The sequence below is a fragment of the Microcaecilia unicolor genome, chromosome 4 (assembly GCF_901765095.1).
Source record: "Microcaecilia unicolor chromosome 4, aMicUni1.1, whole genome shotgun sequence".
In the NCBI taxonomy this organism is placed as follows: Eukaryota; Metazoa; Chordata; class Amphibia; order Gymnophiona; family Siphonopidae; genus Microcaecilia; species Microcaecilia unicolor.
Window position 1 is genome coordinate 94,229,192 of NC_044034.1, and position 17,485 is coordinate 94,246,676.

Below are 17,485 nucleotides of genomic sequence, written 5' to 3' on the forward strand. Positions count from 1 at the left end.
AGTGCCGCTGCTACTACAGCCAAGCACTTTGTGAACACCCTGGGCGCAGAGGCGAGCCCAAAGGGTAGCACACAGTACTGGAAGTGGCGTGTGCCCAGCTGAAATCGCAGATACTGTCTGTGAGCTGGCAGTATCGGGATGTGAGTGTAGGCATCCTTCAAGTCCAGAGAGCATAGCCAATCGTTTTGCTGAATCATGGGGAGGAGGGTGCCCAGGGAAAGCATCCTGAACTTTTCTTTTACGAGATAGTTGTTCAGGGCCCTTAGGTCTAGGATGGGACGCATCCCCCCTGTCTTCTTTTCCACAAGGAAGTACCTGGAATAGAATCCCAGCCCTTCCTGCCCGGATGGCACGGGCTCGACCGCATTGGCGCTGAGAAGGGCGGAGAGTTCCTCTGCAAGTACCTGCTTGTGCTGGAAGCTGTAAGACTGAGCTCCCGGTGGACAATTTGGAGGTTTTGAGGCCAAATTGAGGGTGTATCCTTGCCGGACTATTTGCAGAACCCACTGATCGGAGGTTATGAGAGGCCACCTTTGGTGAAAAGCTATCAACCTCCCCCTGACCGGCAGGTCGCCCGGCACTGACACTGGGATGTCGGCTATGCCCTGCTGGAGCCAGTCAAAAGCTCGCCCCTTGCTTTTGCTGGGGAGCCGCGGGGCCTTGCTGAGGCGCACGCTGCTGACGAGAGCGAGCGCGCTGGGGCTTAGCCTGGGCCGCAGGCTGTCGAGAAGGGGGATTGTACCTACGCTTGCCAGAAGAGTAGGGAACAGTCCTCCTTCCCCCCAAAAATCTTCTACCTGTAGAGGTAGATGCTGAAGGCTGCCGGCGGGAGAACTTGTCGAATGCAGTGTCCCGCTGGTGGAGAGACTCTACCACCTGCTCGACTTTTTCCCCAAAAATGTTGTCCGCACGGCAAGGCGAGTCCGCAATCCGCTGCTGGAGTCTATTCTCCAGGTCGGCGGCACGCAGCCATGAGAGCCTGCGCATCACCACACCTTGAGCAGCGGCCCTGGACGCAACATCAAAAGTGTCATAAACTCCTCTGGCCAGGAATTTTCTGCACGCCTTCAGCTGCCTGACCACCTCCTGAAAAGGCTTGGCTTGCTCAGGGGGAAGAGCATCAACCAAGCCCGCCAACTGCCGCACATTGTTCCGCATGTGTATGCTCGTGTAGAGCTGGTAAGACTGGATCTTGGCCACGAGCATAGAAGAATGGTAGGCCTTCCTCCCAAAGGAGTCTAAGGTTCTAGGGTCTTTGCCCGGGGGCGCCGAAGCATGCTCCCTAGAACTCTTAGCCTTCTTTAGGGCCAAATCCACAACTCCAGAGTCATGAGGCAACTGAGTGCGCATCAGCTCTGGGTCCCCATGGATCCGGTACTGGGACTCGATCTTCTTGGGAATGTGGGGATTACTTAATGGCTTGGTCCAGTTCGCAAGCAATGTCTTTTTCAGGACATGGTGCAAGGGAACAGTGGACGCTTCCTTAGGTGGAGAAGGATAGTCCAGGAGCTCAAACATTTCAGCCCTGGGCTCGTCCTCCACAACCACCGGGAAGGGGATGGCCGTAGACATCTCCCGGACAAAGGAAGCGAAAGACAGACTCTCAGGAGGAGAAAGCTGCCTTTCAGGAGAGGGAGTGGGATCAGAAGGAAGACCCTCAGACTCCTCGTCAGAGAAATATCTGGGGTCTTCTTCGTCCTCCCACGAGGCCTCACCCTCGGTGTCAGACACAAGTTCACGGACCTGTGTCTGCAACCTCGCCCGGCTCGACTCCGTGGAGCCACGTCCACGATGGGGGCGTCGAGAGGTAGACTCCCTCGCCCGCATCGGCGAAGCTCCCTCCGCCGACGTAGTCGGGGAGCCTTCCTGGGAGGTGGCCGCGGTCGGCACCGCACGCGGTACCGACGTCGGGGACCTCAACCTGGGCGATGGACCAGCCGGCGCCACGCTCGACGGTACCGGAGGCGCAAGCACCGCCGGTACCGGAGGGGTAGGGCGCAACAGCTCTCCCAGAATCTCTGGGAGAACGGCCCGGAGGCTCTCGTTCAGAGTGGCTGCAGAAAAAGGCTGAGAGGTCGATGCAGGCGTCGACGTCAGAACCTGTTCCGGGCGAGGAGGCTGTTCCGGGCTGTCCAGAGTGGAGCGCATCGACACCTCCTGAACAGAGGGTGAGCGGTCCTCTCGGTGCCGATGCCTGCTGGGTGCCGAATCCCTCGGCGACCCAGAGCTCTCGGTGCCGACACGGGGAGGAGACCGGTGTCGATGCTTCTTCGTTTTCTTCCGAAGCATGTCACCGGAGCTCCCCGGCACCGACGAGGAGGACGTAGAATCCATCCGTCGCTTCCTCGGGGCCGAGACCGAAGAGGGTCGATCCCGGGGGGGCTGTACCGCAGGAGCCCTCAGGGTAGGAGGAGACCCACCCGAAGGCTCACCGCCACCAGCAGGGGAATGGACAGCCCTCACCTGCACTCCTGACGATGCACCTCCGTCCGACGACATCAGCAGACGAAGTCTCGGTACCACCGACGTCGATGCAGTCGCCCGATGCCTCGGCGCCGATGCAGAGGTCCGATGCCTCGATGCAGTCGATGGAGCGGCAGCCAAGGAAGATGGTCCGGACGCTGACGACGTCGATGCACTCGATGCCTCCGGTGCCGATGTCGACGAAGAGCCCGAGAACAAAACGTTCCACTGGGCTAATCTCGCTACCTGAGTCCGCCTTTGTAACAGGGAACACAGACTGCAGTTCTGAGGGCGGTGCTGGGCCCCTAGACACTGAAGACACGCAGAGTGCCTATCAGTGAGCGAGATTACCCGGGCGCACTGGGTGCACTTCTTGAAGCCGCTGGAAGGCTTCGATGTCATGGGCGGAAAAATCACGCCGGCGAAATCAAAGGCCGAAATGGCGAAAATTGAAGCACCAAAATTTAAAGGGAGAAAAATCTCGACCGAGGCCAAACTAGGCCTACCCCGACAACGAAAGAAAACTTACGGGGCAAAAGCTGTGAAAATTACGGGAAGGGCAGAAAACCCGAAAGGGTCTTCCGGAACACTTCCGGAGCGCTTCCCGAACTTTTTTAAAGAAAAACAAGGAAAAAACACGTCGAAAAGGACGCGCGAGGTCGACTCTCTGGGGCACGAACGGCGTAACACGACCGTACCGAGCGCGGACGAAAGAAGACTGGCCGGCTCGAGCCGGTTTCGGGCAGGAAGACGGCCGCGCATGCGCGGTGCGCATGGGCGCGCGAGGACTAGCAAAGGCCTTTGCTAGTAAACTTTCCGATGGAGGGGGCTGCCGAGGACGTCAACCCATCAGTGAGAACAAGCAGCCTGCTTGTCCTCGGAGAAATATATATATAAATATATATGAGTAATATTACTGGATCCTCAGCACCAAACCAGTAATTACTGTTGATTTTCATATCTTCCTGTCATCAGATTGCTATGCAACAGTACTGACTCATTACACAAACCCACCTGATGATGTTTTTTCTTCACATGTTTGACATACCCTTTTAGTACCATGTTAAGACTTCTTCACTTGCTTACCAACTTCAAATGTCACTGATTATCTTTCACGTATGTAGTAGCCAGTCTGAACCTGACCAGTTGCATGTTTTCTCCTATATTGGCTACGTTACTTGTCTTTCCAATAGTAGTTTCTATTTCCTCGCAGAAGGAATGTTTAACTCCACTTTGCAATGTTCTATGCTTCCATAGCTAATATTCCTATCTTTTATCAACCATTTACTCATTGGTTTTTTTCCAACACCTCTTCCTCATCTGACCACAGCATGACCTCTAGCTATGGCTTCAAACTTTATTTTACTACTCTATATTCTTATGGCTGCAATCTCCTTTTCACAGATGTGACTGGAGACACTGATTTCTAATAGCTATTGTGTCACAGTGCTGCTACTACTATTAAACATTTCTATAGCACTACTAGACTTACGCAGCGCTGTACAAATCAACATGAAAGACAGTCCCTGCTCAACAGAGCTTACAATCTAAATTGCTGTCTATAGTTCGATCACCACTATTGTTTAGAAATAATACATGGCTTTAGCATATTAAATTGCTTCTTCCCATGCTACTGCAGTTTTCTGCCTCAAGCTTTTGCTTCCTTACATATCAGCTAGTATAGCATTTTACCAGCATGCTGCCCATTTCCTATTTACTACTCTGGATAGCAGATAATTCCATATAATCACTCTGTACTTAACTTTTTCATCTATAATTATCTTGTACTAAATCCTTTAACTGACTGTCTCACAAAGTGGCCTTGTCTCATTTGACTGCATCTGACATCTTTTTTCTACTAGCAGAATAGGCATTATCTCTTTTCAGACCCTACATGTCAAGACAAATGGACAACCAACTGTACCGAGAACAACAGTTCTTTTCACACCACTGCTCTATTACATAATTGTACAGTAAGCAAATGAGCATTTTTACTCATTTTACACAACACTATTTTTGATGCCTCTTCAGCAAGGCCGTTTGCAACAAATGTTTTATTTTTCTTAATTTCAGGCGTCAACTCGCCATCTCCTCCACTTCCAGGAAACAGTCCTAATATGATTACATTTTAATATGTTTGGTATTCTTATACGGATTGTTCCCCATGATAGATGGGAGTCAATTGCGTGGCTAGATGATCACTGTCTTTGGAGAAAGAATAGCTGCTTACCTGCAATGGTGGTTCTCCATGGACAGTAGATCTAGCCACACAGACCCACCCTCCAACCTAGAGTTGCCGCCAGCTTTTTGATTAACTGAAGCAGGAGGGCTAAGTGTGCACTATATATCGTGGCTGTCAGTGGCGGGAAGGCAGGGACATGCAGAGAGAGTTCTTTTGAGTTTTCGGTGCTTTGGAATGGCCGGGTCAGTGATGTCACCAGGGAGTCACTTCAACTGTGTGGCTAGATGATCGACCTACTGTCCACAGAGCACCACTGTTACAGGTAAGCAACTATTCTTTCCCATTCTTCTAAAATCTCTATACTCTCCTTGGGCTGTACAGAAGCCATGTTCTCTGGCTGCCTTCCTTCCTCCTCTCTCACTGCATGTTACCAGGGAGCAGTGGGGCACCCCTCCCCTCCCCTGCCTCTCTTTGGTTCTAACATGCATTATTTTGTCAGTTAGGGAAACTAGGACTCGTACAAACTCTGCCCTCTACCTGAAGTCTGACCTTCATCCTTCTGGGAGGACCCTGTATGCCAGTAGTTCCCATATCTGGTCCTGGAGGCACCCCAGCCAGTCAAGTTTCCTGGATATCCACAATGAATATTCAGGAGACAGATTTGCATGCACTGTCTTCACTGCATACAAATCTCTCATCAATATTTATTGTGGATATACTGGAAACCTGACTGGATGGGGTACCTCCAGGACCAGGTTTGGGAACCACTACTGTATGCTACAGACTGCTCTCTTCCCAGGGCCAGGCCAGATCTTTCACATTCCCCAGGTTGTCCTGAGGTGCGGGGTACAAATGTAACAAAAAAAAAAACTGGCGTATTCTTGGTTAAAAGGAAGGCTTTGTCCCCTGGGAACTCCCCCTTTGGATATAACAATACATACCAAACCAACTAGGAAACAAACATTAAAAATATTCACATTATCCCATGATTCTGTAGCCAAATGGATAAATCTTTATTAGGGTGAGGAAGTTAACGCTGTTAGCCAAACATCCACAGAGCTAAGCAATCAATCACACTACTGTGATACTAAAACACTAGGGAGAACTGGATTATGTTACCAAACAAGTACTGTAATATACTGTTAACTTACCTAATATTGATATTTTTCTGCAGTTCAGTGAATGTGAAAGTCACCTCATCCAGATCTACTGCTGAAATTAAGATACAGATTCCTAGAAGTTCTTTTTTATTTTTGATACAACCCTCCTACAGAAAAAGCAAAATATAGTTAATCACCTGCATGAAACTTAATTTTTATCAACTGACTTTAAAGAACAAGTTAAAAATATATAGCTAATGAGTGCAATAAAGTCAATAAAGAATTATTTACATGCATTAACATGTCAAACACTTTACGTTCAGTAATTACAGAAGTAAACTGAGAACTAGAGAAGCCAGGGTTCAAATCCTGCATCTCCCACTAACACTCCTTGGGACCTTGGACAAGTCACATAACCCTCCAAGCACATACTTGCTGTACCTCTATGCAGCTCTCCTTGAGCTTGGATTTGGAAGGCTGGGGGTGTGGAGAACTATTAGAACCAAAGTGGAATAGTATTCCCAAGTTTAAAAAAAATGCATGTTCAGTACAGTGAAATGGAATCGGATTTTATAAAATTCCACGTGCAGTTTGAGAGATCAAACAAAGTTTGAAAACAAACTAACTTGGAGGTGATTAGATGGCGATTAAAAAAAAAAAGGAAAAAAACCCACCTACAAACGCAGAACAATGCTACTCATTTAATATGTCGAGTATCACGATATGATCATGCTACTCCTTTGTTACAATTACTGCTCTGGTTGCTAGTTAGAGCCAGAGTGATCTTTAAGGCATGTGTGTTTGTCTATCAGATTTTGTATGGATTGTCCCCAAGCTATATGCTGACCTCAATAGAGTTACCTATGCAAAATGCAATTGAGCAAGGCAAGCATGGGACTATCTTGCTCTTCATCTGCCAGGTTGCAAAGGTCTGGTATATATCAATGCATGCTGCTAGTTTTCAATATAATGCAACTAAATGGTGGAATACTCTTTCCAAAGACATTCAATGTAAACTGTCCTATGAGAGATTTTGTAGAAAATTAAACACTTTTCTATTTAAGAAACATCTATTACTACTACTACTACTATTTATCATTTCTATAGGGCTACTAGACATACGCAGTGCTGTACACTCAGTGGTGTGCTGGAGCCGGCTCGCTCCGGCTCGCAAGAGCCGCTTGTTAAATTTTGACAGCTCTTGCGAGCCGGTTGTTGTTCGGGGCGAGCCGGCTCCATTGCAGGAGGTAAGCATGGCAGGAGGGCACCATGCTTACCTCCCCTCCCGCTCCCAAACATGCCCAGCGATTGCCCTTCGCCCTCACCGTGCCCTCCCGCTCCCATCCATCTTTTTTAAATACCTCCTCGCCGTTCAAGCGCCGCATTAAAGCCCTGCTGCTGCTGCTGCTGCCCAAGCTTTTCCTCCGTTTGCTGTAGTTCGCGTGAACTTCGTGCCCTTAGTCCCGCCTTCTGACATATGACGTCATACTCAGAAGGCGGGACTAAGGGCACGGAGTTCACGCGAACTGCAGCAAACAGGGAGGGAAAGCTAGAGACGGGCAGCAGGACTTTAACGCGGCGCTTCAACGGCGAGGAGGTATTTAAAAAAGATGGATGGGAGCGGGAGGGGACGGTGGGGGCGAAGGGCAATCGCTGGACATGAGATGGGCGCGGGAGGGGAGGGCAGGGGAGGGAGGAAAATCATTGGACATGGATGGGAGCAGGGAGGAAGGAGGAAAATCGCTGGACTTGAGATGGGAGCAGGGAGGGAAGGGCAGAGGAAGGAGGAGAATCGCTGGACATGGATGGGGGCAGGGGAGGGAGGAGAATCGCTGGACATGGATGGGAGCAGGGGAGGGAGGAGAATCGCTGGACATGGATGGGAGCGGGAGGGAAGGGCAGGGGAGGGAGGAGAATCGCTGGGCATGGATGGGTAGAGGGGGGCAGGGGAGAGAAAACAATTGCTGGGCATGGATGGATAGAGGGGGGCAGAGAAGAGAAGACAATTGCTGGGCATGGATGGGTAGGGGGGCAGGGGAGAGAAAACAATTGCTGGGCATGGATGGATAGAGGGGGGCAGAGAAGAGAAGACAATTGCTGGGCATGGATGGGTAGGGGGGCAGGGGAGAGAAGAGAATTGCTGGGTATGGATGGATAGAGGAGGACAGGGGAGAGAGGAGAGTTTCAGGACATGGATGGAGGGGAGGGAAGGGAGAGAGAAGAAATGCTGGACATGGAGGGAATATAGAGGAAGGAGATTAGATGAGGGAAAAGGAAGTGAGGAGAGAAACTGCACATGGATGGAGAAAATAGGCAAAAGCTGGATCCACTGTACAGTCAAGTGTGCGGAGAACCAGATATGAAGAAGATAGGAGGAAAGAAAAGAAATAAATGGAAAGGAAGCCCTGGAAACGGAGTCAAGGGAACAGATAGAGAGCAGCAGAATCAGATACTGGGCCAGCATGATCAGGGAAACAAAGTCACCAGACAACAAAGGTAGAAAAAAATAATTTTATTTTCATTATAGTGTTTGGAATATGTCCACTTTGAGAATCAGGTGCTGAACATTAAAAGTTTATATTTATTTACTTATTTATGGCATTTAATCCCATATTAAACATGAATTAGATTGGAACCTGGGATCATTTTTTTTTTCCTGGAGAGAGTAATGCATTGCCCCCCCCCCCCCCCCCCCCGGCTATAGCCAGCTCTGCAATTTTTTTGGGGGGGGGGGGGGCGCAGAGGTGGATTGGGGGGGGGGGGGTGCAGTGGTGGACGGGGGGCGCCGAGGTGGACCGGGGAGAGAGCCTGTTGTTAAAATTTTACCAGCACACCACTGTGTACACTTGAACATGAAGAGACAGTTCCTGCTCGACAGAGCTTACAATCTAATTAGGACAGACGAACAGGACAGCAAGGAATCTATAGCAGTTTGAACCTTGAATGCCTTGGCTCCCTTTCAACAATGAAACTTCAAGAAGAGAGGAGTGACCGGGTGGATAAACTTCCAATATGTAACCTTCTGTAAGAATATCCAGAACAGACTAGTCTGATGTGATTTGGGCCCACACCTCCTGAATATCCTGAGGATGTTCTTCCTTTGGAAAAGAGAGTGGACCAGCCTCGCATCATTGCAAAGCTCTGGAGGCATTGGGTGCTCTAGCTGACTGAGAGGAGAACTTCCCGCCCACAAGAGAGGAAGATTGGAGTGCCTAAAAGCAACTTCTGACCATTATTGCCCAAGATGAGGCCGGTACTGGCTGATGTCTCAAAACGTCTGACCATATTGCCAACGACCAGGTCAGTACCGTCTGATGTTTCAAAATTAAGAGACCCCTGAAGACGGATGACCAGAGGTTTTTGGCTTATCCTTCAGAAATCACTGTGGCTTAGTTTCCTCCAATTCTTTCACCATGTTACCAAGATCTTCTCCAAATAGCAACGTTCCCCGAAAGGACAGTTTAACTAGACGTGACTTGGACATTGCATCTGGTGCACAATGCCACAACCAAAGTACAGCCAAAGACATACTGCAGGCCATAAACATCAAGTAGGCCAACCCCACTTCCAGCTGTGTGTTATGGCACTTGTCATGTGTTACAGACTGCCGATGGCACGCTCTAGCCACAAACAAGCTGCACACGGTTGCTTGAAGGCCCAAAGAGCCAACTTCAAAGACTTGTTTCAGCGAGGCTTCTAGCTTCCTATCCAGCAGGCCATTTAGGGCAATGTCCCCTTCCAACAGAAAGGTGGTCTTGTTAGTCACCGTTGTAACAACGGAATTCACCCTGGGAAGCTGAAATTTCTCTTTCTCCTCCGGAATCAAGTGGTAGAGGTAAGCCATGGCACTTCCCACTCACAGCCCCACATCCGGTAAGACCCATTCTGGTGTAATCAGGTCTTGAATGTCTGGATGAATCAGGAAGGCCTTAGAAGAACCTCTAAGCTAATTCACGATCAACAAAGATGGAGCTCCTGATGCCAAAGCAGAAGGATCCTCAATGGAAAGCACCACTAATGCCTCAGAAATAAGAGTACTAAGTTCCTCTTTAAACAACCTCAGTACTTTCAGGTCATCCCCTTCCTCAGGAAGGAGCTCTCCCTCTTGTAATGGCTCCTTCAAGGATGGCTCCTCTGAATAGACCAAAGCTAAATCAGATATGGAAGGAGAAGCAGAGGTAGATCTCCAGGAGCGGAAAAACGAGGCTCAACGAGATCTCTTAGGAGCCGGAGGGGAAGTGGGGCAAGAAACTGAAGTACCTTGCAACTCTGATTGCCCATGCTTCAGTAAACAGGCCTGGTGCAAGAGCAATATAAACTCCAGACAAAACAAAGATCCTGATGCAGGTGAATGCTTAGTTGGGCCCTGAGGTTGTAAAATGGCAGCTGTGCGCAATGTGTGATCAGACAGAGGCTGTTACTATCAGTCAGCCCCAAACAAAGTGGCACCTGTTCCTGTGCTCGCCTACATCCAACTGTGAATCGGCCTTGCCAGAGAGCCCGAAGTCCCCAGCATATTCAGATACTGCACCAAATTTGAAGGCATGTTTCCACTGACCGTTTCCCCCATGTTTCACGGGATTCCCGGCTTGCATGCACTGCAACACCACAATGATGGCTGGTGGGTCCCACAGCAGGAAAACTGCCTCCGTGGGGGTCGCCATTCACCCCAACTGACACAGGCACCCCCTGCACCAAGTAGAACTCAAAGGCCTCCAAGTGGTTCTGAGTCAAACTTTTGGTCAGACTTACCACTGTCAGCTGCTCCCCCCCACCCCCCCCAGAATCACAGTCTCCACAAGTCTTACTCCAGATGAGAAAGAATCAGGACTGATACTCTATCCCACACTCTCCAGTAAACCTTTTTCCTTCTTTATTATTTTATAAGGTTGTTGTGCTGGAAAAGGAGAGCTCCACAGCAAACAGGGAAGAGATGAAGGGTGGGAAGAACCAGCTGACTAACTGGACAACAGGCAAATCTTGGCTGAAAAGTGTGTCCATCCACCTGCTGAAGATAGAAAATAGAAGCTGGACTGGATGTAGAGAGAGATGTGTCTCAGCTCAGTTCTCTATCTCCACCTGCTGGTTGATGAGCACAACTATCCACAGGTTTTGGAATAGTGGGAAGCTATGTAATGGAAGCACCATATTTATTCCATCAAGATGTCAAACTGGAAGTAGCAGTCTCAGGGAGGCAAGTGAACACTGCTCAAATTTCCAAGATGTGAGAGCTCATAAGGCTGGGATTCAGAAAGGAGCCCCTTTTCTGCATTATTGAGTGAGAAGGGCAGTAACCTTCAAGGAGGAAGAGCAGGCATTTAAGAGGAGAAAAAAAACAGTTCTGTCAAGACTAGTACAGTGTAATAAGCATCACTGTGTCCAACCTTCTATGAAATTTGTGCAAAGTTTTGGCTATTAGGAAAGATGGGTGAAAATGCATAAAAGACTAGCCAAGTCTACTTTATGGCCAGTGCATCCCTCAATGGTTAATCCAGGGATGACAGCATTGAACAGAGCAGCAGCTTTTATAATGAAAAGAATAATTTCACTGGTCGTCAAGTTTTCTACTCTGTTAATAATGGTGGCAAGGCATAAAGTGGGAGAACCTTTCAAAAACGTAATACAAAAGTTAAAATCAAAATAAAGAGAAATCCTATTAACTTTAAACTCCAGTTGAATTGATTAAACATTTTCAAGTATTGCTGTTTATAAAGAACATAATAGTCACTCATTGTAAGTTATTTTGGAAAATTTTAATTGTTGCAACAATTCAGCTTAGTCAAAATCTTCTCAGTCTGGATAGGCGATGTGGCCTGAATTTGCTGTCAAATACTACTTCAAAATCTGAGTACTTACAAGGATTCCATCCATGGAGGAGACTTTTTCCCAAGTTTTCCACGCACACTCTCTTACATTATTTGATGCTCTTAGCTTCTCACACAATGAAACAAACTCGGCATCTTCAAATTCAAGCCTTATGAAGAGAGTGTAAAGAAAAAGGCAATTAAAAAAAGCTACCACTGCATCAGATAAAACTGAAAAACAAAATCTCTACAATAAATTATACCCATCATATATTATTCCTTTTGTCCTTATGAAACCTAACAAAATGAAAAATGTAAAATCTTTACAATAAATTATACCAGTCAAATACTGCTCCTTTTGTCCTTCCTATCTTGATCCTAACAAAATTAAAAATAAGACACTTATAAATAAAAATCACAATAAGACAGACAAATCCACCACCTGAAAATAAGAATAAGATTTAATCACTTTCATCATAATTAATTTCCCCCCATACTTTATGAACTTTAGAAACACATGTAGTTACTTCCATTGGCCTGACGACTGCACAATAGTTTCTGAAAAGACAGAAGGATTATGTTTGCTGGATTATATTTGCTATTCCACTGCATATAAGTAAACAGAGAGGTTAACCTTTTCAGTCATAAGTAATAAAAGAGCTAAGATGCCAGCATTTTCTAAACTTTTGGGTATCACAATTTGTGTACGCATTACCAAACAGTATTTTAAAAATTTGAGAAAAAATATATTAACAACAGAATAAACTACAAAGTACAGAAAGGACAATAAAGGAAATTCTGGGTTTCTAGTGCTCAGATTTGTTTCTGCAGCTCGGGACTCTGCCTGCAATGGAGACTTATTGCCAAGAGTAAGCAACTATATTTATTTACTTGGGTGCCCTTTCACAAAAGCTTAGCGTATGCTATAGTACATGCTGAATCCTGCATGTCCTATTTTATACCTATGGATCATGTAGCACTTAGCGCACACCAATGTCCATTAGTGCACGCTACACTTTAGTGAAAGGGCCCCTTAGTTATTTACTCCCATGACATAAAAGTCTCTCCGTCTTCATTAGGTGATCTGTCTCTTCCCTTTAAAAGCACGGTCAAATTTCTCCACGTTATCTTTGACTCCGATCTCTCATTTAAACCTCAAATGGATGCAGTTCTGCAGTCTTTCTTTTGCTCTCCGTCGAGTACATGCTGTTAGTCCTTTTCTGCCAGCCACCTCTCTCCCTCCTTTGATCTTGCCCTTAGTCATCTCCCATTTAGATTACTGCAATTCTCATTATGCCGGACTTCCCCTACACTCTCTCAACTGTTTACAGTTAGTTCAAGCAACAGCAGTTAAACTTTTTTTTACAATGCACAGATTTCATCACGTTACACTTTTATCTTAAAATTGACTTCCTTTATCAGCACGTATACAGTTCAAAATTTTAACTCTCGTGTTTAAGTCTAAGCTTTTCTTCGCCCCTTATCTCTCTAACCTTCTATTCCATACACACCTTTAGGTTTCCTTTGCTCTGCTGACCATAATCTTCTCACCCTCCCTTCCCCTACACAGATCTGGCTAACCACCCGTGAGACCGCTTTCAATTACCTTGGACCCAAACTATGGAACAAACTCTCATCCAACATCTGTAAGCAACCTTCTCTCCCAACCTTTCAACGAGCCCTGAAGACCTACCTGTTTTCCTTGACCTTCTTCTCTTCTTCATGATGCTTTTTTTTAAAGCTCTGTCTGTCTTCACATTAATTGTTTTTTATGTAGATTTTATATTTTGTAAACTGATTTATGCCTTTTTTCAGGTCATAGTGGTATATCAAGGTTTTGAAACAAATAATAATAAAAATAAATACTACTTCTTTGGATTTACTTTTTCAGTTGTAGCTCAAGCAGTGGCGTACCAAGGGGGGGGGGGCGGTGGGGGCGGTCCGCACACGGTGCACGCCGCTGTTCCGGGGCAGAGGGAGCATGAAAACGAAGAGCCGGCAGGCGCGCGGCACCCCCCCCCCAGTGGCGCTGCACCCGGGGGGCAGGGCGTATTGGCGATCCGCCCCGGGTGTCAGCCCCCCTAGGAACGAGATTCCCAAAGATTGGATGAGAGTCGCTAAGGGGCAAAGGAAAAAGTTAAAGAGAAGAGTAAAAAGTATTGAGCCCTGCAGAACCCCCCCCAACCAAGAGAACGAGAGGAACAAACAGAGGATGCCATCTGAACATAAAAAGAGCAAAATCTGTTAAGAAAGAAGAAACCCACACAAGAACTGTACCTGATACACCCAAAACCTCTAAACAGGAAAGTAGAAGAGAGTGATCAACCAAATCAAAAGCCACAGATAGATCTAATGAGACAGCTAGGGCTATTTTATGCTTATTGAGATGAGGGTAAATTTCACTAAGAAAAGTCGTTAAGACCGTTTCTGTGCTAAGCGAGACCGAAAACCAGACTGTTTAGGATTAAATGCAAGCATTTTATTCAAAAATGAAGGAACTTGAAGATAGACTACTTTTTCTAAAAGTTTTGACAAAAAACACTGATTGGAAATTGGACGATAATGTAAAGGAACTTGGGGATTCAAAGATTTTTGTTTTTTAGAACTGGGCAAACTACTGCCATTTTCCAATGAGCAGAGGACTTGACCAGTGGAAAGACTATGGTTAATAAGGAGTAGAATTTTAGTTAGAACCTCTAGTTCTGGTATTACAAACCACTGTGATGGAAAGGGATGCAGAGTACAAGAGATAAACTTCATTGAAGAATTTGAGAGATTGAGGTCTGCAGCTGAAAAGAGGATAAGGAGGATAGCAGTACAGTGGAAGAGGGAATATTTGGGATCAACTGAGAAGATGAAGGGGTCTGAGAAGAAGAAAGGGGAAGAGAAGACAAGCAGACAGAAAAGTTGAAGGAAAAGATCAGAAAAGATTATTTAGTCGTAAAGAACTGTACAAGAGTCTCAGAGCTTTTCTTAAGTGATTAGAAGACGTATACAGCACTGTACACAAACATATAAGAGAATGTAAGCTCCATTGAGCAGGGACTATCTATCCGAGACAGTCAAGTAAGAAATTAGATGGTTTCACTTACTATGGGAGTGATTAAAATATGGGTACTAAACAAATGAAAAAAGGGTTAAGAGTTAAAAGCAGCCTCAAAAAAGGTGTGTTTTTCGCCTGCATTTGAATAGGGCCAGAGACGAGACATATCATACTGACTCAGTAAGCCTATTCCAATCATATAGCACAACAAAACAGCAGGAACAGAGTCTGGAATTGGTGGAGGAGAACACTATGGATAAGAGTGACAATTGAAGAATGGAGTTGTTGGGGTGGATGTAGGAAGAGATAAGAGCAGAGATAATGAGGAAGTGCAGAATGAATATACTTGTAACAGACTGGGAGCTAATTAAGTGACGGAGTTGTGAGTGTAGTGACTGTCAGAAGATAAGCTGAGCAGCAGAATTTTGAATAGATTAAAGGGGTCAGATATGGCGCCCTTTTCACACTGAGGGCAGCATGAATGCCAGTACTATCCCTAGCAGACCACAACACTGTGGAACTATAAATGTACAAAGCTCCACAGACCTTCTGTAATAAGTAACATTTTAACTAAAAATGATGGAAACAAACTGCTAAAGTGGCTATTCTGAATATAGTTGCAAAATACAGTATTTAAAATCGCCAATACTCTGGTTAATGATGTTTTCTTTGTATACTTCCCATGGTCTCATGGGCCACATACAATTCAATAGCGGACCACATTTGGCCTACTGACCACATGTTGCCCACCCCTGATTTAGTGGGAGACCTTGAGGAGCAAGGTACAGTAGTCTAAGCAGTGATGAGAGCATGGATAAGAGTTTTGGTAGTATGTGCAGAAAGAAAGGGACTAATTTTGGTGATCACAGAGACAAAATGACAGGTTTTAGCAGTCTATTGGATATTTGCAGAGAAAGAGGTGTCAAAAACGACCCCAAAGTTATGAGCTGAAACAAAAAAAAGGCAGAAAGAATGACATTATTCACAGAAAAAGAAATGGAGGAATAGAAGAGGTGAGTTTAAGGGGAAAGATAAAAAGCTTAGTCTTGCCCATATTCAGTTTCAGATGGCAGTGGGACATCCAGAGAGCAATGTCAGACAAGGAGGCCGAGACTTGGGCATGGATTCCTACTGAAGTTTCTGGGGTAGAGAAATAGAACTGAAAGTCATCAGCATAAAGATGGTACTGAAAACCATAAGAAGAGATCAAAACACCAAGGGAACAAGTATAGAGAGAGAAGAGAAGAGGCCCCAAGTCAAAGCTCAGAGTTACACTGGCCAATTGTGGAACACCAGTGAAGGAAGATCCACCAAAGCATACACTAAAAAGTGTAATGGGAGAGATAAGTAGAAAAAAAGAACAGAGTCCCAAAATCCAAGTGAGAACAGTGCATCAAAGAGTAGGTGGTGAAGAACAATGTAAAAAGCAGCAGATAGGTCAACCAGGCACTATACAATGTAGAGGGTGAAAGTCAAAATTGTAGTGGATCAAGAATAGCTTGCAATGAAAGTCAAGACAGTGGCAGTGAACACAGCACATTCAAGTAACTTGGATGCATAAGGGAGGAAGGAGATGAGGTCCAGTAAAGCTTTTTTGAGGTGTGGTACAATTACAGTATGTTTGAAGGCATCAAATCAAACAGTTACAGTGGAATGTGACATATTGAGGCTGTAACAGATTAGATTTTTGATATATTGCCTTTCTGTGGTAAAACCAAAGTGGGTTATGAAAGGAATGACAGTGGGAGAGATTAATAGCAGATGGCTGGAACCAAACAGCTGAACCCCAGCAGAAGGACTAATAAGACTTAATACAGAGTAGATTGTTTTGTAATTACAATTTGAATACTGACATGCTAAGAAGAGATGTGGGGTGGCACTTACTGGATATTAGGAGAAAACACTGGACTGAAAATCATGGTCTTCCTATTGGAAGGCTCATTTATTCAACATGCCAAGTCAGGGCATAGTAGATGTGTTTGGGACAATAATTGGAAACTACTGCACTCAATTTAAGAAGCATAGAGTAGGCCATAGAACCCTGTTTTACTTTTTATGGTTTATTTTTGTTAGTTAGACCTTGTTTCTCATATGAAACTTTGAAGATCACAAATAGAGAGAGAATATTTGGACTAGAGAGGTACACGGGAATGGGGTTAGCAGGAATCCGTGAAGATCCCTTCCAGGTCCATGGACTCCTGATGCAGGTTCTGCAGGGTTCCCATGGAAGTATAGTGCCAGGCCAGCCTACCTATTGTCTCCTTATGTTTCTAAACTAGCTTAGTAATTATAATAGTGCTAAAAAAATAATGGATGGGAAAATTAGGTTCTTACCTTGGTAATTTTCTTTTCTTTAGTCATAGCAGATGAAGCCATTACGTATGGTTATGTCCATCAACCAGCAGGGGAGATAGAGAGCACTCAAACTTTCACAGTGCCCTCTTGGCCAGCTAGCTCCACTGCCTCTTCAGTATTTGAAGCTTCCAAAGCAGTATGGCAAACCGCAATGGGAATCACAAGAGCTTTCCTCACAGCAAACGATGGCCCATCACAAGGGCATGAACTCATAAAGGAGGGAATGCACATCCTCCTTATTGTATAAGTGGAGGGGAACACACGCGCCTCCTGGAGGGAATCACACATCCTCCCAACACACTGGAGGGAATGAACTCATCCTCCTATTTATAGAACTGGAGGGGAACACACGCGCCTCCTGGAGAGAATCAACACATCCTCCAAAAAAAACATGCTGGAGGGAATGAACACATCCTCCTAAATTTAAACTGAACATGAATCCTGAAGATTGTTTTCCAACTTTCTCCCAAGGAAGGAACTTCAGGAAATTAGAACAGAACCTGAAAAACAGATTCACAGCATACAGACAATCATACAG

General features: G+C 45.8%; 1 protein-coding gene across 3 annotated transcripts in view; it reads right to left on the reverse strand.

The window, feature by feature from the left end:
- The window catches only part of RB1 (RB transcriptional corepressor 1), a 462,098-nt gene that overhangs the window by 427,251 nt on the left and 17,362 nt on the right, over positions 1-17,485 (reverse strand). For all 3 annotated transcript variants that reach the window (XM_030200484.1, XM_030200483.1, XM_030200482.1), the window contains exons 2-3: positions 11,602-11,719; positions 5,797-5,912 (exon numbers count right to left, since the gene is read on the reverse strand). In XM_030200484.1, coding sequence (XP_030056344.1) covers positions 5,797-5,912; positions 11,602-11,719 — 234 coding nt within the window. The remainder of the gene's footprint in view (positions 1-5,796; positions 5,913-11,601; positions 11,720-17,485) is intronic.